This window comes from Balaenoptera physalus (genome assembly GCF_965194825.1).
Source record: "Balaenoptera physalus genome assembly, chromosome: 21".
Classification (NCBI taxonomy): domain Eukaryota; kingdom Metazoa; phylum Chordata; class Mammalia; order Artiodactyla; family Balaenopteridae; genus Balaenoptera; species Balaenoptera physalus.
The window spans coordinates 31,535,862-31,557,784 of NC_138902.1; the positions used below are offsets into that span (position 1 = coordinate 31,535,862).

The 21,923-nt window shown below is 44.6% G+C and overlaps 1 protein-coding gene across 2 annotated transcripts in view; it reads left to right on the forward strand.

Moving 5' to 3' along the window:
• The window catches only part of ACSL1 (acyl-CoA synthetase long chain family member 1), a 67,518-nt gene that overhangs the window by 10,392 nt on the left and 35,203 nt on the right, over positions 1–21,923 (forward strand). For both annotated transcript variants that reach the window (XM_082444805.1, XM_082444804.1), the window contains exon 2: positions 10,415–10,641. In XM_082444805.1, the coding sequence (XP_082300931.1) occupies positions 10,447–10,641 (195 nt within the window). In that variant the 5' untranslated portion in view covers positions 10,415–10,446. The remainder of the gene's footprint in view (positions 1–10,414; positions 10,642–21,923) is intronic.

The window sequence follows — 21,923 nt, forward strand, 5'->3', positions numbered from 1 at the left end:
TGCATGCCCGGAAGGTAGAGAATCTTTTCTTCTGGATTGTTTAGTGGCCACAAGAATTTTATTTCTTCTCCAGCTGTCACCATAACAGGCTCTCCTTGCGTTGCCTGACTGCCGCATACCACGGTGCCACCCTCTGTGACACGCAGGCCCCCAGATGTAATCAGGACCCTCCCTGTGCCCAGATCAGCTGAAACAACGTGCCTGTCAGACCCGCTGATGAGCGGGAAGCCTCGCCTGCAGGAGCCTCTTCTGTCTTGGTTCTCCCAGAAGCCTGGGGTCTGCCTAACAAACAGCCGCCTGGTCTCCAGCCGCTGAAGCAGAGCCGGCTGACTGTGGGTCTGCTCTGTCCAGGGCTGTTCCCTTCTCTGGCTCTTCCTGGGAAACGTCCCAGCCCCGTCATGACTCATATCTAGATACCACTTAACAGTAGTGTATCGCTGTTTGAAGACCAGTGGAAAACATCTTCCTTCTCTTAGGAATTTTTTTTTGAATGGAAACATTTCCTCTTAAATCCATGGCACTAAAATTTCACCCTGACGGAGAGGCTTTTAGGTGACCTGCATATCTTCACCAGGCAGGGCGTGACTATAATTATCGTTTTCCCAAGTGGATGTACCTGACAGGCCTCTGTATCTGCGTTGAAGAGAGAAGGGAGGAGAGCTGTGTGCTTGGTGGTTTTTTTCTCTCTGGGGAATGCTGGGCAGGTCCTGCTTCGAGCATTCCTTGCATCCCAGATGGCCACCCACCCATCCACGCTCTGGGCCTTTCTAAGGGCTCCTCACGCCAGCCCGCCATTGTGTTCCAGCCCCTGGGCAGTTTCTCTGGTTGGGAGGATTTGCTTTCCTTTCAGAGATAAAACTCACTTACAGAAGTTGGTGGCCAGCCCTGGGGTCAGGCTCTGGACTCAGCCCTTCCTCTGGCATTGGCTGTTCTATTTAAGAAAGGGGTTTGCTCTCTTGTCTTCCTCATGGGCCGCCTTGATTTGTTGTAAACGAACCCGCAATCACATGTCTGAATGGATTTCTACGAAGGAGAAGTGAGGACCCTTGCCCTTAGATGACCTTGGGGGTGACATCATACCTAAGTGAGACAGTTTGAGAAATAGGCAGTGGGAAGATGGGAAAGTGGATGTTCTGAGGTAGCCTCTCAGTCAGTGGCTTGCCATCCTGTCTGCTGGTTTGTTTCTTTCCCCTTCAGTTCCCCTGGAAGGTGCTGCTTCCTCCCAGCTCACTGCCTCATAGCAGCAGCGAGGGTGCCGAGGGAAGATGCTGAAGTTTGGAAATGGCCTGAATACCCCCTTTCTCTTTGGAGAATCACAGCTCTGTGTACACATCTTGTGGAGGCTTGCAGTAGAGAACTGGGCAGAATCACAGAGGGTCATTCATGACTCAGGAAATGTTTAGGAAGCACCTGTTCTGGGCAGGGCACCATGCTAAGCACTGAGGGCATCTTGAGACAGTTGGGCCAGGGCTCCGGCCCATGAGGAGGGGAGCATCTCCCCAGGGGAAGCGTACACTCACCATAAGCACAAAACAGGAGGTGCTAAGGACCACACGAGGGCTACAACTAAAGCATTCCCGGAGTTCAGAGGAAGGACTCCCCGCTTCTGACTGAGTGGGTCCTGTAAGAATTTATTCGGGAAAGCAGCCTCTGGCCTATTCGGGTAGGATTTGGACATCTTTTTTTTTTGGCTGCGTTGGGTCTTCGCTGCTGTGCGCCGGCTCTGTCTAGCTGCAGCGAGGGGGGGACACTCTCCGCTGCAGTGCGCAGGCCTCTCATTGTGGTGGCCTCTCCTGCTGCAGAGCACAGGCTCTAGGCGCGCGGGTCCCAGTGGTTGTGGCTCGCAGGCTCAGTAGTTGTGGCTCGCAGGCTCAGTAGTTGTGGCTCGTGGGCTCTAGAGCACAGGCTCAGTAGTTGTGGCGCACGGGCCCAGCTGCTCCACGGCATGTGGGATCTTCCCAGACCAGGGCTCGAACCCACGTCCCCTGCGCTGGCAGGTGGACCCTCAGCCACTGCGCCACCAGGGAAGCCCTAGACATCTTAAAGCAGGACCAGGGAGGAGAGCTGTAGGTGAGGGGGACTGCGGAGCGGGTTTGGAGGCACGGGGACCTTCTGCTGGGCTTTGGGGGGTTCGTGAGGTGCAGCAAGGGCAGGGGTGCCGAGGAGGAACGGAGATGGCGTGCGCTGTGACACCTGCCTCCGTGGCGGCCCCAAGGCTGGGGTCGGCAGGGGAGCCCGGAGGAGCACGGGGAGAGGAGGGATCGCCCTTCCACTCGCCCCGGGACGAGGGCCTACAGATGCCTCAGAGCCGCCTCCGCACTTCACGGCCCCACCACCATTCTCCAGACTCAAAAACTCACCCTCCAATTCCTTCTCTTTTTTCCATTTATACCCACTTAGTTACCGAATCCTGGTACGTATTTTTTTTAAGTGATTAATTTTTTAAAAATTCTGGTAAAATATGAGTAACATAAAATTTACCATTTTAACCATCGTTAAGTGTGCAATTCCGTGGCATTAAGTGTGCAATTCCGTGGCATTAAGTACATTCCCAGTGTTGTATAACCATAACCACACTCTAGTCCAGAATTTCTCATCATCCGAAGCAGGAACTGTACTGTGAAGCAGTAACCCCCACCGTGTGTCTTTTTCTGTCTCTATGAATTCGCCTATTTTAGGCCCTTGGTATAAGCAGAATCGTATGGTATGCGTCCTTTTGTGTCTGGCTTCTCTCACTTGGCATAACATTTTCAAGGTTCACCCATGTTATGGCGTGTATCAGAATTTCCGTCTTTTGTAAAGGCTGAAGAATATTCCATCGTGTGCATGCACCGCATTCTGTTTATCTCTTCACCTGTGGGTGGACGTTGGGGGTCACATCCCAGCTTTTTAAAGCCCCATGTGTCCTCACTTTTTGTCATCCTCTGCGTTGTGTCCCACCTTTGTGTAGATTTGAATCACTGTGTGCCTGGGTCCCAGCACTTGCCTCTTAAGGTCCAGTGGCCTTGCCCTCAGCCCAGGCTCTAGTCCTGTTCTTGTGCGGAGCTGGGCAGGGACTTGAACTTCCCCGCACGGTTTCCTGGTCTTTGCAATGACAGTAACAGCTCCGTGCAGTGAGGACTGTTACTACACGTGCTCTCACGGTGACTGCTCAGCACCGGCCTGACGCGTGCTACGTGCTTAGCTCACAGTGGCCTCACAGACATCGTAACCGCACGCTGATTTCCCCGCACGTCTTCCTTCCCACCTCCTGTGCAGCTTACCCTGTCCTGCGTTCCGGATTAACTTGCTCCAAATCCTTGAGCTGAGGTGGGGAGCTGCTTCTCATCCCCGGAGCCTGAAGTTACGCTCATTTGCTTAGGCCACGCTCACCTCCTGCGTCCACACACAGCTCCCCCGAGACGGTGTGATGGCGTCCACAGTTTCTTTTGCACTTACTGGCACCTCGTTATTCTCTATTTTGTGTCTGTATTGTTGTTATGCAGTTTACTTCCAAGCCTCATGAATGGCGTCTGCAAGTTTTCGAAGTTTGTACCGCCAAGTGGATATTAAATCATGTACTTGCCCAATAGAAGGTGAGGTTTTCCCAAACCCTCTTTCAGTCCTCACGTTAGAGTCTTACCAAGCCTTTCACGCTACGGAGTGCGCTCTCTCGGGCACTTTATTTTGAACAACATCAGTAGAGGGGGCACCCTGTCTTTTTTTTTGTTTATTCATTTTATTTATTTATTTTTGGCTGCGTTGGGTTTTCGTTGCTGCGCGCGGGCTTTCTCTAGTTGCGGTGAGCGGGGGCCACTCTTCATTGCAGTGCGCGGGCTTCTCACTGCGTTGGCTTCTCTTGTTGTGGAGCACGGGCTCTAGGCGCGTGGGTTTCAGTAGTTGTGGCTCACGGACTCTAGAGCGCAGGCTCAGTAGTTGTGGCTCACGGGTTTAGTTGCTCCACAGCATGTGGGATCTTCCCGGACCAGGGCTCGAATCCGTGTCCCCTGCATTGGCAGGCGGATTCTTAACCACTGTGCCACCAGGGAAGCCCGGGCACCCTGTCTTGAAGCCACCCCTGCCAATCTGAATCTTGGGTTCTTGTAAAAGTCTAAGGCAAAGAAATTGAATGCTGGCTGGGTAATTACTTCTGGGTTATTACTTTTGGACTTTACAAAGGCAAGCGTTGGATATTATTATAAAAACCTTTTAAACATCAGTTTAGAAAGCAGCGAAGTATGTGGTTTAGTTATATGAATATGGACCCATAGGACAGATTTTTTTTAAACTGTCCTAACATTATACAGATGTGTTCCTGTGACTTGGGAGAATTTTTTCAGTGGTAGCTGCAGATGGGAGTTCAAAAAATGCTTCCACTTAACCAGCTTAAATGGAAGAGAAAAATGTGAAGATATGCCACAGAAAACTGTTAATCCTCAAAATGTGGCTTTGGAGATTCTCAAGACCCTGTTGGAAGAAGCATGTTCAGAGACTTTGAATAAAATATTAATGAAATGTGAATAGAAAACCAGTAAATATTTCTAAAGTAATGTATATTGTTGTGTGACTTAAATATATGTATAGCTTGGTGAATACAGAGCCTGTAATAAGCAGGCATTTGACCAGTTTCATCTGATCCCTAAAAGTTTATCTGTTCCAGTTGGGCACATTATATTTGGAATGTCTTTATTTTGGGATGTATGTGGTAGTGGTGGCCGGTGGCCAGTGTGAACGGGTGAGGCCTGGCCCTAATCTTACTGGTAAAAATCAGTCTAGCCCTATACTTGCCTGTGAAAGCTTTGTGTCCCACTCTTGGACAGCTTTAAGGAGATGGGCAGGGAGTGGTTGAGTATAGAATTACTCAGCTTGCCTTGACTGTTTCAATAAAACAGTTTTCTAAAAACAAAGCATCTCCGCTCCCTTTCTCCTTTTAAAATCTTCTGGAAATTGAATTGGGGATCCACACACAGAATCACTTTAATGAAAATTAAGCGGGCTTTAAGGTTTACTATGCTTCCTTGGGGAGGAAAGCCCCAAGGCAGCGGGTGGGGATAATTCCCTGTGGAACTACTTGCTCCTTGTGCCTGGGATCCCTGAGTGACCCAAGTGGCCCTTCTCCTTCTCCTTCTCATGCTCAGGATGAGGAGATGGTCCAGGGGCAGCGACCACGGTCAGGAATTCCCCCGTGGGATGAGGTTGGAACAGCAGACCTGGGCACCTCTGTAGAGCTTCTATGGCTCCCACTCTCTACAGAGAGCCTGACTGCCCTTTCGGTTCCAGAGGGGATGGTTTAAGCAAATCTAGCTTTAGGTACTTTGCCAGCCAGGGTTAAGGAGCAAGACTCCACCGGGTTTGGAGAGGCCTGTTGAAAGAACAGCACACGGTCTGGCTGCTGCCCTCTTGTTGCTCTCGAGGCCGAGCTCTGCCCAGCTAGTGCCGGACAAAGAGGGCGCTTTCAGGCCTCTGTAAACAGCCTATTGTGCAGGGGAGGAGGTGTACAAGGAATGGCAGCATCTTGCCAGCTTGGCTTGCTGCTTTAAGGCGAGATGTCAGGACTTACTTCTTCATTTGCTGCTGCTGCTGGGGCAAGGGTGCTATTTATGTGGGTTTGTTTGAGGGCTGCATTCCTGGAGAAATAGTCCATCAAACCGCTGTTATTCAGCTGGATGAAAGCTGGAGGAACTTTAGAAGGAGAGAAACATCCAGCTCACCCATTTGGGGGATTTATAAATGACATGAAGACAATAAAATGCTAATGTAAGTATCCGTTTGCAGAATCGCAGGAGCTGTGCGTGCGTGTGTGTGTGTGTGTGTGTGTGTGTGTGTGTGTGTCCATAGAGAATGATGCCCTTGTGAGTCACCTCTGGCCCTGAGCCACTTTTTTCCTGGTGCAAACAGAATGGTAAGAGGTGACCCTTTGTGTACAGTGGGCCTTGAACCCACATGCTCCCAGGCCGAGGTAAAGGGGTGAATGCTAGCGGTTCTGTAGGACATGGAGAGTGAGATGGATTTCAGATGCCGAGCTCTCCTAATACTGTGGCGTGTGAGTGCTGGAGGGACCTGTAGAGGCCGCCTGCTCTCATGGTTCCTAACCTGGGGTGTGGGCTGCTGGGGGCTTGTGAGCCCCAGGTGCAGACAAGTACGTGCATGTTCTTAGTGGAGAGATTCAGCGGCCCAGCAGAGGGTAAGAATTGTTCCTGTAGAGGAAAAAGCATGAGTTTAGTTAGGTTGGTGTCCCGGTCTTGGGAGATAGCTTCTGGAAGCCTTGTAAGTGTCCAGCCTCCGTTTCCTCGTCAGATTTTATATTTTGATGTTTAAATAAGACACACGATGTGAAAGCCTTTCCAAAACACAAAATTGATGCTAATTGTATCATTTAGCTCTTCTTTCCGAAGTTTGGGCAGTTGGGTGCCAGGATTTCTGTTTTCTGACGGTCATGCAGTCCAGTTTCTATTCCCCTGCCCGTACATCTATTTCTACCCAGGTCTATTTAAAGGCGTCCCCTGCTCTGGTTCTTTGCAGTGAGCTTGTGCCAGGTTTCCCCCACCATTGGTACGCTCCCTGTCACCCTGTGGTTTTAGACTCCAGCTTTATAGGAATTACGAAAGACTCAACTGAGCGAGCTCACTTTCTGTAGGTGTGAGAGTAGCTATAGGGAAGGAGGAGCTGCCTGCCAGTAGCCTTGTGTGTGCAACAAATACTGGCCGCTTAAGCCGGCTTAAAAGCCGACTGAATCATGTTCTTAGCAAACAGCACCATGATTATATGCCTGGGCTATAAAAAACTTCCTGAGATGATGTGGAGATTAAGAATTAGGAAAAAGATTCCAACTAGAGCACTATTGGAACAAGAATAAAATCTGGGTTTTAACCGCTTGTTGGCAAGTACGCGAGTCTTGATACTTCTTAGAGACCTGCTGGGACTGTCTTAAGACGTGGTGTTTGTGTTCACCTGGAGCATTTAAAGGCTATTTATTGTGGCTAATTTTCTTTGAATGTAGGTCTGCCTCCATTTTTAAATAGTCCAAGTGCCGTTTCCTTAATAGCAGTTAAATAGAAGGGGAAAGATTTATAATACTCCCCATTCACGTTTAAGAGTTCTCCCTTATGTGGATCTACATGAGGTATTGCCTTCGTTCTTCATTGTGTGGACTATAGTTTTCCCATGTATAGCATTAACCGATTTGTTCAGCAAAGTTGATTTGCAGCTTGTTACCCGGCTGCCAGCTAAAAGGCATGAATTAAACTGCTATAGCTTGTCATCATAAACCACTAAAGATAAGAATTTAGCTGGATTTAAATCCTTAGTGTTATAGATTAGTACCTAATAAAATGTTCTTGCATGGGTGCTATTGAATCAGCACTTTTCTGTGTTTTTTTTTTAAAGTTTTCTTTCCTAAACTTATTTCTAGAAATAGACTTATTTTTTTCTTAGTATAATGCCACTGAATCAGCAATTTTCTGGGTTTTGTGTTTTTTTTTTAAAGTTTTCTTTTCTAAACTTATTTCTAGAAATAGACTTATTTTTTTCTTAGTATAATGCCACTGAATCAGCAATTTTCTGGGTTTTGTGTTTTTTTTTTTAAAGTTTTCTTTCCTAGACTTATTTCTAGAAATAGACATTTCTTTCTTAGTATAATGCCATCTACTTGTAGCTTGGCTATTGCTGATGCTTAATATAATCTAAAAAAATTCATCACTTGTTTATGACTGTGTTTGTTTATGGGGGGATGATTTAATATTCTCACACAGGGATGTGAGTCTGTTGAACAACTCCTGTAAATTTGCACCATCTAGGTTTTACGGAAGTGACTTCAGGGACTTTGGGGAGAGAGGAGGGAAGGGCAGGCATGTGTGTAATAAATAGGGTGGGTACCTCCCATTCAGACTCGAAGTGCTGTGAGGTGATGAAGACAGCCAGAGTGATTGGAGGGAAAGGCAGGTGTGCACATTATATGCATAAGGTTTCTATGCATCCGTGGAGTTGCAATACCGTGTATGAAATCTGACCAGTCGGGGCCAGTAAGAGCTGGACTTGATTTGTCTGCTTATGCTCGAGGTCTCGGTGTAAACGTCCCCTCCTCAGAGGGGTCTTAACGGTGCTAAGACTTACTCCACCTTGCAGACAGATACTGCTTGTTTATCTCCCCCACTAGCTGGTTAGCCCGTTGAGAGCCCAGACCAGGTCATCTGGCACTGTCTTCCCAGCTCCTAGCCCACACAAGATGCTCAGAATTGTTGAATGGCTGGGATAGTTCAGTTCGAGTTATGAATTCATCTAGAAGAAACCTGCTGTCAGTGTACTGATAATCAGTTAACTTTCTTGAGCTGTCTTACGTCCGTTTGACATGACCACCCAACATCTGATCGTTCATTTCAGTGGTTTTAAAAAAAATATGCCCATTGTCTCTCCTTATTGGGCTGCTGAGCAGAAAGAAAACAGTGTCTGTCTTCAGAACTGGCACCGGCATTGACACTCACTGATCCTGTCCCTGCCCAGTGGGGTGACTGCTCCCAGCTTCTCATTGGCCTATCCTCCACTGTCTGTTCTCTTGGGAAGTCAAGTATGGATTTTGTCTGCTAGTTACCTTTAGCCCAGTGGGCAGCAGCACAGGACCAGGCATGTGACGGATGCCCTGAGAGAACTTGGCAGGCTGGGTAAGCGCCGGTGAGCACGTCCATCCCCTGCTCCGCCCCTACCCCGCTGCCTAGTCTGTTTCTGCAGTGGTGTGTCACCCAGCAGCCAGCTGTTGGTGGCACAGATGGTGAGTGGTTTTGTAACTGCTGGTGCTTTCTCTGCACAGTTATGACCTGAAGAAATGCACTTACCTGCTCCTTCTCTGTTGTCATGTTAAAGCTCGAAATTTTCTGTGTGTCTGTGTGTCTGTGTGTGTGTATGTATGCCTACACAGGACTATTGTAGCACAAGATTGCATTACATTGCCTCCTAGAGTATTGATGGCCAGTGAAAGCTCCTGATATTCTGCAGCTCTGTAAAAATATATATACGATGATATAGATTTAAATTTGAAGAGGATTTCTATATTTGGGGAAAAAAAAACGATTTTCAGTCTTGGGACCTAGCTATTTAAAAAACATATAATAAGGAGCTCAAAAATACCATCTGAATTAATGATAAAGGTTAACACTTGTCGCATTGCCGGGCAGTTTTTGAGAAAAGTCTTTCAGATCATTTACTAGGATTTCCTTCCCTGTACTGCCAAACATACTTTAGAGCAGTTACTCATCAATAATTTTCTAATTAGAATTATTCTTATTTGTTCTCTGTACTGCACATTTATTTTTACATTGAGATATATATATATTAATTGTTTATAATATTCAATTTGAGGCTTTAATATATATGGGGTTGTTCATCTGATTTTCTTTGGTGTGTCTTGGCTTCTTAATTTTGTATGTAAACTCCCTGTAGTTGTGTCGTCTTTTATTACCTCCGTCTCTTACTGTTCTCCATGCAGGACTAATCACAGAATGTCGGTAGAGGAAATAATAATAATGCCCAACATGGATTGAACACATTGTGGTGCCTCACACCATTCTGAGCTCTTTATGTGACCCATTTAGTCCTTATAAAAGCCCTATGAGATAGGTGCTGTTTTTGTGGATGAGGAAACTGAGGCACAGAAAGGGCAAGTGATTTGTCCCCAGTCATACAGCTGATGAGCTGGGGAGGCGGGATTTGGCTCTAGAATCTGGGATCTTAAATACTATTTTATACTTTCTCTCAAATACTATGCTATAATCTCTCTAGATATTTGCTAGATAAATATCTCTAGATATTTATGCACACCCTTTTATTATTTATTTTAGCTATAATAGCTTGAGGAATATAAATGACACTGTTTTGTCAGAATAGCCAACTCCAGTTTTCCGTGCGCTTATACGGCTGCTTTTGTGGTACAAAGAGCGTGGGGCAGGCGAGGGGCCCACTCAGAACCCAGCTTGGTCTCTTTCACCAGCTGGTGAGCTTGTGCTGAGCTTTGTCAGAAGAAATGGAAACTGATGGCCTTCGGGTGGGTGGGGCTAGTTTCTGCCTCTCTGTTCTTCTCCCCATCAGCTGTGATAATGAGAGTTGAGTGTATTTGATTAGGTGGAAGAGAACAAGAGAGAGAATATAAGGCAAGAAAATGGTAACTTATGCCCCTTGTGGGAACATTTTATGGCAGGAATTCTGAGTGACTAAATCTTTTTAATGTGGTCAACAAAAACTTTACACACGATGATAGAAGTAAAACGAATTCCTAAACTGTTTTTAGAGAAGTGAGATTTGACAGCCAAGAAAAGACCTGGACCGTCAGCCTGTGGCTTTCGTGCCCCCGATCGGTCAGCCAGCGTCGAGCTGATGGTCGGCCCCGGGGAGCCTGGAGCAGCATCGCGCCGCCCTAGAATGAACGTGACGTTTTTCTCTCCGGCAGATATCGGTGTAGTGTGCCACCAACCCAGGACGATGCAAGCCCACGAGCTGTCCCAGTACTTTCGGATGCCAGAGATGGTTGACTTCCGGCAGTACGTGCGCACACTTCCAACCAACACACTCATGGGCTTCGGTGCGTTCGCGGCGCTCACCACCTTCTGGTACGCCACGCGGCCGCGGGCCCTGAAGCCACCGTGCGACCTGGCCATGCAGTCGGTGCAGGTGGCGGTAAGTGGAGCCTGGCCACCCCCGGGCCTCTGCCTCTCTCTCCGCAGGTTCCAGGCCCCATCGAAGGCGGTGTCGAGCAAGATCATAATCACAGGCAAATATTGGTGGGGCACTTTGTGAACTGAAATGTGCTCCCCAAACAGAATTTCAGCAGTGATGAGAAGAGGAGGGCAAAAAATAGGACAGAGGGACACAGGCAGTGACGCTGCTTGGGTGTCTGGCCACGTCACACGGAGCAGAGGCTCGTCCCATAATCTCATGGGGCTTCTGCCCTGCGCTGGGCTCTGAGCTGTGCCCGGAGGATCCTGAGAGGGGAAAGGACAGGCACAGGGTCCCTGCCCTCAGCGGAGAAGAGGGTTGTCAATTGTTAGAGAAAGAAGGATTTCACCTGTGGTTGTCTGATACCTGGAACACATTGCACAGGGGTTAAAAAGGACTCAGGGATTTCTTTTTTTTTTTTTTTGGCTGCATACTCATTAATTGCTTCTTTATATCAGATTTTTTTTAAGTTGAGTTTTTAGAACAGTTTTAGATTTACAGAAAAATTACAGAATTTCCATAAACCCCACGTCTATTTCTGCTATTATTAACATCTAACATTAGTATGGTACATCTGTTTTTTGTTTTTGTTTTTTTTTAAGCTTTTTTTTTAATTCTTGAATTTTATTTTATTTTTTTATACAACAGCTTCTTATTAGTTATCTATTTTATACATATTAGTGTATACATGTCAATCCCAACCTCCCAATTCATCCCACCAACACACCCCCGCCGCTTTCCCCCCTTGGTGTCCATACGTTTGTTCTCTACATCTGTGTCTCTGTTTCTGCCTTGCAAACAGGTCCATCTGTACTATTTTTCTAGATTCCACATATATGCATTAATATATGATACTTGTTTTTCTCTTTCTGACTTACTTCACTCTCTATGACAGTCTCTAGATCCATCCATGTCTCTACAAATGACCCAATTTCATTCCTTTTTATAGCTGAGTAATATTCCATTGTATATATGTACCACATCTTCTTTATCCATTCATCTGTTGATGGGCATTTAGGTTGCTTCCATGACCTGGCTATTGTAAATAGTGCTGCAGTGAACATTGGGGTGCATGTGTCTTTTTGAATTATGGTTTTCTCTGGGTATATGCCCAGTAGTGGGATTGCTGGGTCATATGATAATTCTATTTTTAGTTTTATAAGGAACCTCCATAGCGGCTGTATCAATTTACATTCCCACAAACAGTGCAAGAGGGTTCCCTTTTCTCTACACCCTCTCCAGCATTTGTTGTCTGTAGATTTTCTGATGATGCCCATTCAAACTGGTGTGAGGTGATACCTCATTGTAGTTTTGATTTGCATTCCTCTAATAATTAGTGATGTTGAGCAGCTTTTCATGTGCCTCTTGGCCATCTGTATGTCTTCTTTGGAGAAATGTCTATTTAGGTCTTCTGCCCGTTTTTGGATTGGGTTGTTTGTTTTTTAATATTGAGCTGGGTGAGCTGTTTATATATTTTGGAGATTAATCCTTTGTCCGTTGATTCATTTGCAAATATTTCTCCCATTCTGAGGGTTGTCTTTTCGACTTGTTTATGGTTTCCTTTGCTGTGCAAAAGCTTTTAAATTTCATTAGGTCCCATTTGTTTATATTTGTTTTTACTTCCATTACTCTAGGAGGTGGGTCAAAAAAGATCTTGCTGTGATTTATGTCAAAGAGTGTTCTTCCTGTTTTCACCTAAGAGTTTTATACTGTCCAGTCTTACATTTAGGTCTGGAATCCATTTTGAGTTAATTTTTGTGTATGGTGTTAGGGAGTGTTCTAATTTCATTCTTTTACATGTACCTGTCCAGTTTTCCCGGCCCCACTTATTGAAGAAGCTGTCTTTTCTTCATTGTATATCCTTGGCTCCTTTGTCATAGATTAGTTGACCATAGGTGCTTGGGTTTATCTCTGGGTTTTCTATCCTGCTCCATTGATCTATATTTCTGTTTTTGTGCCATTATCATATTGTCTTGATTACTGTAGCTATGTAGTATAGTCTGAAGTCAGGGAGTCTGATTCCTCTAGCTCTGTTTTTTTCCCTCAAGATTGCTTTGGCTATGCAGGGTCTTTTGTGTCTCCATACAAATTTTAAGATTTTTTGTTCTAGTTCTGTAAAAAGTGCCATTGTTAATTTGATAGGGATTGCGTTGAATCTGTAGATTGCTTTGGGTAGTATAGTCATTTTCACAATATTGATTCTTCCAGTCCAGGAACATGCTATATCTCTCCATCTGTTTTTGTCATCTTTGATTTCTTTCATCAGTGTCTTATAGTTTTCTGAGTACAGGACTTTTACCTCCTTAGGTAAACCTTAGGTAGGTTTATTCCTGGGTATTTTATTCTTTTTGTTGCAACGGTGAATGGGATTGTTTCCTTAACTTCTCTTTCTGATCTTTTGTTGTTAGTGTATAGGAATGCAAGAGGTTTCTGTGCATTAATTTTGTATCCTGCAACTTTACCAAATTCATTGATTAGCTCTAGTAGTTTTCTGGTGGCGTCTTAAGGATTCTCTATGTATAGTATCATGTCATCTGCAAACAGTGTCAGTTTTACTTCTTCTTTTCCAATTTGTACACCTTTTATTTCTTTTTCTTCTCTGATTGCTGTGGCTAGGACTTACAAAACTATATTGAATAACAGTTGTGAGAGTGGACATCCTTGTCTTGTTCCTGATCTTAGAGGAAATGCTTTCAGTTTTTCACCATTGAGAATGATATTTGCTGTGGGTTTGTCATATATGGCCTTTATTATGTTGAGGTAGGTTCCCTCTATGCCCACTTTCTGGAGAGTTTTTATCATAAATGGGTGTTGAGTTTTGTCAAAAGCCTTTTCTGCGTCTATTGAGATGATCATATGGTTTTCATTCTTCAATTTGTTAACATCACATTGATTGACTTGCATATATTGAAGAATCCTTGCATCCCTGGGATAAATCCCACTTGATCATGGTGTATGATCCTTTTAATGTGTTGTTGGATTCTGTTTGCTAGTATTTTGTTTAGCATTTTTGCATCTATATTCATCAGTGATATTGGTCTGTAATTTTCTTTTTTTGTAGTATCTTCCTCTGGTTTTCCTATCAGGGTGATGGTGGCATCGTAGAATGAGTTTGGGAGTGTTCCTTCCTCTGCAATTTTTCGGAAGAGTTTGAGAAGGATAGATGTTAACTCTTCTTTAAATGTTTGATAGAATTCGCCTGTGAGGCCATCTGGTCCTGGGCTTTTGGTTGTTGGACAACTTTTCATCACAGTTTCAATTTCAGTGCTTGTGATTGGTCTGTTTTTATTTTCTGTTTCTTCCTGGTTCAGTCTCGGAAGGTTGTGCTTTTCTAAGAATTTGTCCATTTCTTCCAGGTTGTCCATTTTATTGGCATAGAGTTGCTTGTAGTAGTCCCTTAGGATGCTTTGTATTTCTGCGGTGTCTGTTGCAACTTCTCCTTTTTCATTTCTAATTTTATTGATTTGAGTCCTCTCCCTCTTTTTCTTGATGAGTCTGGCTAATGGTTTATCAATTTTGTTTATCTTCTCAAAGAACCAGCTTTTAGTTTTATTGATCTTTGCTATTGTTTTCTTTGTTTCTATTTCATTTATTTCTGCTCTGATCTTTATGATTTCTTTCCATCTACTAACTTTGGGTTTTGTTTGTTCTTCTTTCTCTAGTTCCTTTAGGTGTAAGGTTAGATTGTTTATTTGAGGTTTTTCTTGTTTCTTGAGGTAGGATTGTATTGCTATAAACTTGCCTCTTAGAACTGCTTTTGTTGCATCCCACAGGTTTTGGATGGTCGTGTTTTCATTGTCATTTGTCTCTAGGTATTTTTTGATTTCCTCTTTGATTTCTTCAGTGATCTCTTGGTTATTTAGTAATGTATTGTTTAACCTCCATGTGTTCGTGTTTTTTACGTTTTTCTCCCTGTAATTTACTTCTAATCTCAGTGTTGTGGTCGGAAAAGATGCTGATATGATTTCAATTTTCTTAAATTTACTGAGGCTTGATTTGTGACCCAAGATGTGATCTATCCTGGAGAATGTTCTGTGTGCCCTTGGGAAGAAAGTGTAATCTGCTGTTTAAAGATGGAATGTCGCATAAATATCAATTAAATCTATCTGGTCTGTAGTGTCATTTAAAGCTTTCGTTTCCTTATTAATTTTCTGTCTGGATGATCTGTCCATTTGTGTAAGTGAGGTGTTAAAATCCCCCACTGTTGTTGTGTTACTGTCGATTTCCTCTTTTATAGCTGTTAGCATTTGCCTTATGTGTTGAGGTGCTCCTATGTTGGGTGCATATATATTTATAATTGTTATTATATCTTCTTCTTGGGTTGATCCCTTGATCATTATGTAGTGTCCTTCCTTGTCTCTTGTAACATCCTTTATTTTAGACTCTATTGTATCTGATATGAGTATTGCTACTACAGCTTTCTTTTGATTTCCATTTGCATGGAATATCTTTTTACATCCCCTCAATTTCAGTCTGTATGTGTCCCTAGGTCTGAAGTGGGTCTCTTGTAGACAGCATATATATGGGTCTTGTTTTTGTATCCATTCAGCGAGCCTGTGTCTTTTGGTTGGAGCATTTAATCCATTCACGTTTAAGGTAATTATCGATATGTATGTTCCTATGACCATTTTCTGAATTGTTTTGGGTTTGTTTTTGTAGGTCCTTTTCTTCTCTTGTGTTTCCCACTTAGAGAAGTTCCTTTAGCATTTGTTGTAGAGCTGGTTTGGTGGTGCTGAATTCTCTTAGTTTTTGCTTGTCTGTAAAGCTTTTGATTTCTCCATCGATCTGAATGAGACCCTTGCCGGGTAATCTTGGTTATAGGTTCTTCCCTTTCATCACTTTAAATATATTGTGCCACTCCCTTCTGGCTTGTAGAATTTCTGCTGAGAAAGCAGCTGTTAACCTTATGGGAGTTCCTTTGTATGTTATTTGTCATTTTTCCCTTGTTGCTTTTAGTAATTTTTCTTTGTCTTTAATTTTTGTCAGTTTGATTACTATGTGTCTTGGCGTGTTTCTCCTTGGGTTTATCCTGTATGGGACTTGCTGTGCTTCCTGGACTTAGGTGGCTATTTTCCCTCCCATGTTAGGGAAGTTTTCGACTATAATCTCTGCAAATATTTTCTCTGGTCCTTTCTCTCTCTCTCTCTTCTCCTTCTGGGACCCCTATAATTCAAATGTTGTTGCATTTAATGTTGTCCCAGAGGTCTCTTAGGCTGTCTTCATTTCTTTTCATTCTTTTTTCTTTATTCTGTTCCGCAGCAGTGAATTCCACCATTCTGTCTTCCAGGTCACTTATCTGTTCTTCTGCCTCAGTTATTCTGCTATTGATTCCTTCTAGTGTAGTTTTCATTTCAGTTATTGTATTGTTCATCTCTGTTTGTTTGTTCTTTAATTCTTCTGGGTCTTTGTTAAACATTTCTTGCATCTTCTCGATCTTTGCCTCCATTCTTATTCCGAGGTCCTGGATCATCTTCACTATCATTATTCTGAATTCTTTTTCTGGAAGGTTGCCTATCTCCACTTCATTTAGTTGTTTTTCTGGAGTTTTATCTTGTTCCTTCATCTGGTACATAGCCCTCTTCCTTTTCATCTTGTCTGTCTTTCTGTGAATGTGGTTTTTGTCCACAGGCTGCAGGATTGTAGTTCTTCTTGCTTCTGCCGTCTGCCCTCTGGTGGATGAGGCTATCTAAGGGGCTTGTGCAAGCTTCCTGATGGGAGGGACTGGTGGTGGGTAGAGGTGGGTGCTGCTCTGGTGGGCAGAGCTCAGTAAAACTTTAATCTGCTTGCCTAGTGATGGGTGGGGCTGAGTTCCCTCCCTGTTAGTTGTTTGGCCTGAGGCAACCCAGCACTGGAGCCTGCAGTGTCCTTGTCCCCGTGGTGAGCCACAGCCACCCCCTGCCTCTGCAGGAGACTCTCCAACACTAGCAGGTAGGTCTGGTTCAGTCTACTATGGGGTCACTGCTCCTTCCCCCTGGGTCCTGATGTGCACACTACTTTGTGTGTGCCCTCCGAGAGTAGAGTCTCTTTCCCCCAGTCCTGTCGAAGTCCTGCAATCAAATCCCACTAGCTTTCAAAGTCTGATTCTCTGGGAATTCCTCCTCCTGTTGCCGGACCCGCAGGTTGGGGAGCCTGACGTGGGGCTCAGAGCCTTCACTCCAGTGGGTGGACTTCTGTGATATAATTGTTGTGCAGTTTGTGAGTCACCCACCCAGTGGTTATGGGATTTGATTTTATTGTGATTGCACCCCTCCTACCGTCTCACTGGGGCTTCTCGTTTGTCTTTGGATGTGGGGTATCTTTTTTGGTGAGTTCCAGTGTCTTCCTGTTGATGATTGTTCAGCAGTTAGTTGTGATTCTGGTGCCTCTCACAAGAGGGAGTTGGGATTTGGGGACTTCTAATAGGATGAGGCCAGACTGGGAGCCTGCAGGGTTAATGTGGCCACAGAATTTAGGATGGGCGTGAAGAATCAAGGACATTCAAGAGGTGTATAAGGTAGAGTTGGGTGCCGTGGTTGTGTTTAACTTGGGCAAACAAAAGGTCAGGCTCTCATCGCTCTAAAAACCAAGCAGAGAGTGATGTTCCGTAATTAGGGCTTGCTGGGTGGGATGATAGGGACGTCCAAAGAGAGATCCTCAGTGCTCCTGCTCTGCCTTCCTTCCCTCGCACATCTCTTTTTAAGGTTAATAGAAAAGATGAAGCAGCCAGGTGTTCACTGGTGCTTTGACTCTTCACCTCCTCTCTGTAGTTTCCTGCTTTCCCCTACCCAGGTCAGAATTCATTTTCAGGATTTATGACTCGCAAAAGAAAAGCAATGGGAAACAGAGAATCGCCTCATTTACTTTTAGATGTAGCAGTGAATGGTCGCCCCCCACCCCCTCCCTGCCCTCCTCTGACCCTGACTGCTGGTCTCGAGCAGGAGAGTGTGTCCTTCCAAATGAAGCCCTGGCCTAATTAATACCTTTTTGGCATTTATAGGGTTTCAGTTCTTTGTTTCATTTCAGACAATTTCTTGGTTTCATTAATGTGGAACTCTTAAAATATATAAAAAGATATGTCAGTGTAATTCATGCCAAAATGTAAAAATAGAATGAACTACTGCTGAGGAAAGCTGGCTTTGTATTTTATTTCTAGTTAGAAGGTAAACTTAGTATTTCACAACAGCTAGTCATATACCAAGTATAAATAGAATTTAATTTTTTCTAATATGTGTGAAGTTTTTGGCATCCCTTCTCTTTTGGCAGAGGACTTGGTGTCTCACCGTAGCATTGCCATCACTCTGAAAAGAGTACTTGGCCAGTATAGATTTAAGATATTTTTAATTAAGCAGTAACTGTAAAAAATAAAAAAGCCAAATTCTTATTCTATGAGAAATTGGAGAGGCACTTACAATGTGGTTTTTAAGTTCCAGTTTAGCATAAAGTCATTGAGCCTTATTAAAATAATACATGTTCTCTGTAGAACAATTTAAAACTACAGATAAGCAGAAAGAAAATTAAAATCTCTAATTCCATTACCTGGTGTATGGGCTTCCTGATTTTTCTCCTTGTTTATAGGAATAGATTTAGCTCTGATTTTCAGAATTTGTAGGTCTTAGGAAGAGATACAAAATTTGCTTTGCATATCTAAAAAAGAACTTAAAATATTGAATTTGGGATTACGATACTTAGTAATATAGATGCTTTTATATAGCTAGCATCGTCACATGGACTTCCATGGCAGAAAGAGTAACTAAATTCATTAAGTATTAATCAGGAGCCTGTCTGGCTGGCACTGTTGAAGGGGCTGATCAGCCGAATAAAGTATTGTTGCTTTGTTCCTACTTTGAAGCCAAGTAAGCACCATTTGCCCATCGCCACCTTCACACCCCCCTCCCATTTTGCATAGGCAGTTTTTTCACCCTCCTCTTCCCGTAAACTTTACATGCCTATGAGAATGAGAGGAATCTGCCCTTTGCGTTTGGCTGCATCTCATCACTACCCACACGGGCTGCTTCCCAGTCACACTTTTCTTTTAAAGCAGCAGCACAGAGGGGACTTCCCTGGCAGTCCAGTGGTTAGGACTCCACGATTCCACTGCAGGGAGTGTGGGTTCCATCCCTGGTCATGGCACTAAGATCCTGCATGCCGCACAGTGTGGCCAAAAAAAAAAAAAAAAGGAAGAAAATAAATAAATAAAGCAGCACAGAGGTTCTGGATAAGTTAAAGCTTCTGAAATTTCCTTTTACAAATCAGGGTAATGAAGAGGCTGTTAGCACCCGTGCAGGAAAGGTGATGCAGACACACGCTATAGAATAGGGCAGAGAAACTGGAGTTGGCAACAGAATCCCAAAAGTGTCTCATAAATTTTTGAGCCTGGTTTGATCAGGACCCTATTTAGAGAGCCGTTTCCCTCTGTCTGCAGGTACAGCCCCCAACCTGCAGCAGTGCGTGTCCGGGAGGAATTCTGTCTTCCACAGCGTTTCTCTACTGTTGCTCCATAACTTTGAGCAGGGGATGAAAGCACGTTTTTGTGTGTATATCTGGGTGTTTTTGTTTTTTGTTTTTTAAATCACATTCACAAGTGATGTGCAAGTTTTCCAGGTTTAGCTGGTCTCAGCCTGTTCTCTGGAATTGAGATCTCATGTCCCACTCGTGAAGCTGATCTTTGCTGGAGTGACCAGAAACCCTTTGGGACTGATCAGGGCCCAGGCCGTGGTAGTTGCAGTTACGGGGCGTAGGAGAGCATTTTGGAGCCGGAAGGGACCAGAGGGACAGGGGTAGCTGTGGCCGAGGCTGGACCTGACCACTCTGCTTGGACCAGGCGGCCTTGGGCAGGCTCACCCAGCCTGACCTTCAGATTCCTCTTCTGGAGAACGGAAGTGACGGGACCTTCCCTCCCGCAGTGTTAAGAGGCTGCATAGATGCAAGCAGCATCCACTCGGCCCAAGAGAAGCGTTCAGTAAATGTTAGTTTCTTCTTCCGTGAAGGTCTTCTCTTTGAACCCTCACATTTTATACACAAGAAAATAACTGAGCCCACAGAGGTGAAATTATACCATACAGTTAGTGGAAGTTCTGGAACTCTGTTATGATGCCTCATTACGGTGGTTGAAAGTTATGTACTATAACTAGGACTCTGGTCGGGGGAAAAGGATAAAGCAGGATAATAAGGAAACTTTGGATCCGTGTAGGTAAATTTGATGAGTCAGTGGCTAGAGTTTGTAAACCCAGGAGCAGACTCTTCTGAAAACGGATTTGCAGGCAAATGAGTCCAAAGGTAGTAATGGAAATGGAAGGAGGAGAAGGTACAGGTAGGGTAAGAAACAGAGTCTGGGGTCCCCCACGGGTTGGATGTATTGATAGGATCAGAAATTGTCAAGGATGAGGTGGAGGTGGGGACCGGGGGAGGGGCAGAGCGCTGTCAGAACCTGGGCAGCAGCCCACGCGAGTTGTGGTGAGCTTCTGCCTTCCCTGAACCAGGTCGGACATAGGTGGGGCTAGAGCAGAACTCGATGCTGATGGGGTCGTGGGCCTGGGTTTAAGGGGTTTAGGCAACAAACCATTACAAAGTATAGATGAGAACCATTGCCGTTGCGGAAGGAGGTGGCAGGACGAGTATGTGAATTCCTCCAATTGATGAAAGATGTCTTACAGGCATTGAGATGGCTATCTTCTCAAATTACGTTGGAAAGATTTTTGAGACCTACCATGAGATTATAATGCACTGAAACAAAAGCTCAAGTTAACTGTTTTGTTTTGCTCTTAAAAATTAGAGAAGGGAATACATCATTGCGAGTAAAAACTTTTTTATACGTTCCAGTCCTTAGCATTTTAAAGGCTTCATTTGAAGACTATCACAACTTAGTTTAAAATGTACCTCTGGTAACTCAACCAGTTAGTCTATAACAGAGTCACTGTTTCGACTTGTTACCAGGCCTTGGCTTAGCGTGGGTTCATACCTTTTAATATGTAGAACCAGTTCTGTGGGTATAACTCATCCTGTCTCCGTGTTGGATGACTTACTTCCACCCCAGATAACCTCATGACATCCAGGTCACATGCTGGCTGGGTGACCCTTTTGCATGAAAGGTTGAGATTTAAACATTCATATGTTGGGATATATATATGGTGAGGAACTTGCCTTAGCATTTTAATCCTGTGCTGCTGAAAGTCAAATACAGAGGCTGTGACACTCTGGATTCGATCCTCCCTGAGTCACAGAGTAGGTATGAGATGGGCATTCATTCAGCAAATACATGGTGTGCCCAGACCAGGCAGGAAGAGGCTGCTGCCCTTGCGGAGTGTACAGCCCAGCAGGAAGGACCACCAAGGACTCCCTCCAGCCCTGGCAGAGGACAGGGGCCATCCTCAAACTAAGAGTCACATGAGTGACTTGTTTTCATGCCACAAAACTAGAACCACGGTTCTTTATCAGGAAGAACTTGAAAGAAGCAAACTAAAGGTAGCACATCCAGCCTGTGGAAGACATGCTCAGTAATAGCAAGGCTTTCGAATTCAAAAGTCCCCTCCTCCAGGGAGGCCTTCTTGATGCCATTGCTTATCCGGACAAACCTTTGGCCTCCCAGCTCACGTGCCTGCTGTGACAGGGACTGGCATTCTTAGTCCATGTGTACAGGTGCCTATGGAGACTGCCACTGAGTAGGATTTCCCCCGTGGCTGGCAGAATCACGTTTGACACAGGGTATGGGTGTAAAGACCTACTTGCAAACTGGCAAAGTAATTTCCACACGAGAAGAGAGCAGGTTGTTGTTTGAAAGTTTTTATGAAGTTCTCACCCTGGACTTGTGGAGACAAAGGGGTGATGATGGTGCCCCCTCCAAAAAAAGAGTTGAACTCCTAGAAACAGTGAGTAGAATGGTGGTTGCCAGGGGCTGGGTGGGTGGAGGAAACAGGGAGAGGTTGGTAAAGGGTCCAGACTTTCAGCTGTCAGAGGAATAAGGTCTGAGGATCTGATGTCTGACATGGTGACTGTAGTTGATAATGTTGTATCGTATAATTGAAATTTGCTGAGAGAGTAGAACTTAAGTGTCCAAAAAAGATTTAAAAGGGTAAATATGTGAGGTGATGGATGTGTTAATTAACTCGATGGGGGGATCCTTTCACAACACATGTGTGCATCACGTCACGTTGTCCACTGTAGATATGTTACAGTGTTGTCAATTACACATCAGCAAAGCTGGAAAAACACAGCAAGAGTGGCGATGCCCTTCCGGACCTGAGTGGAGGGGCTTAAGCGGCTGTTGA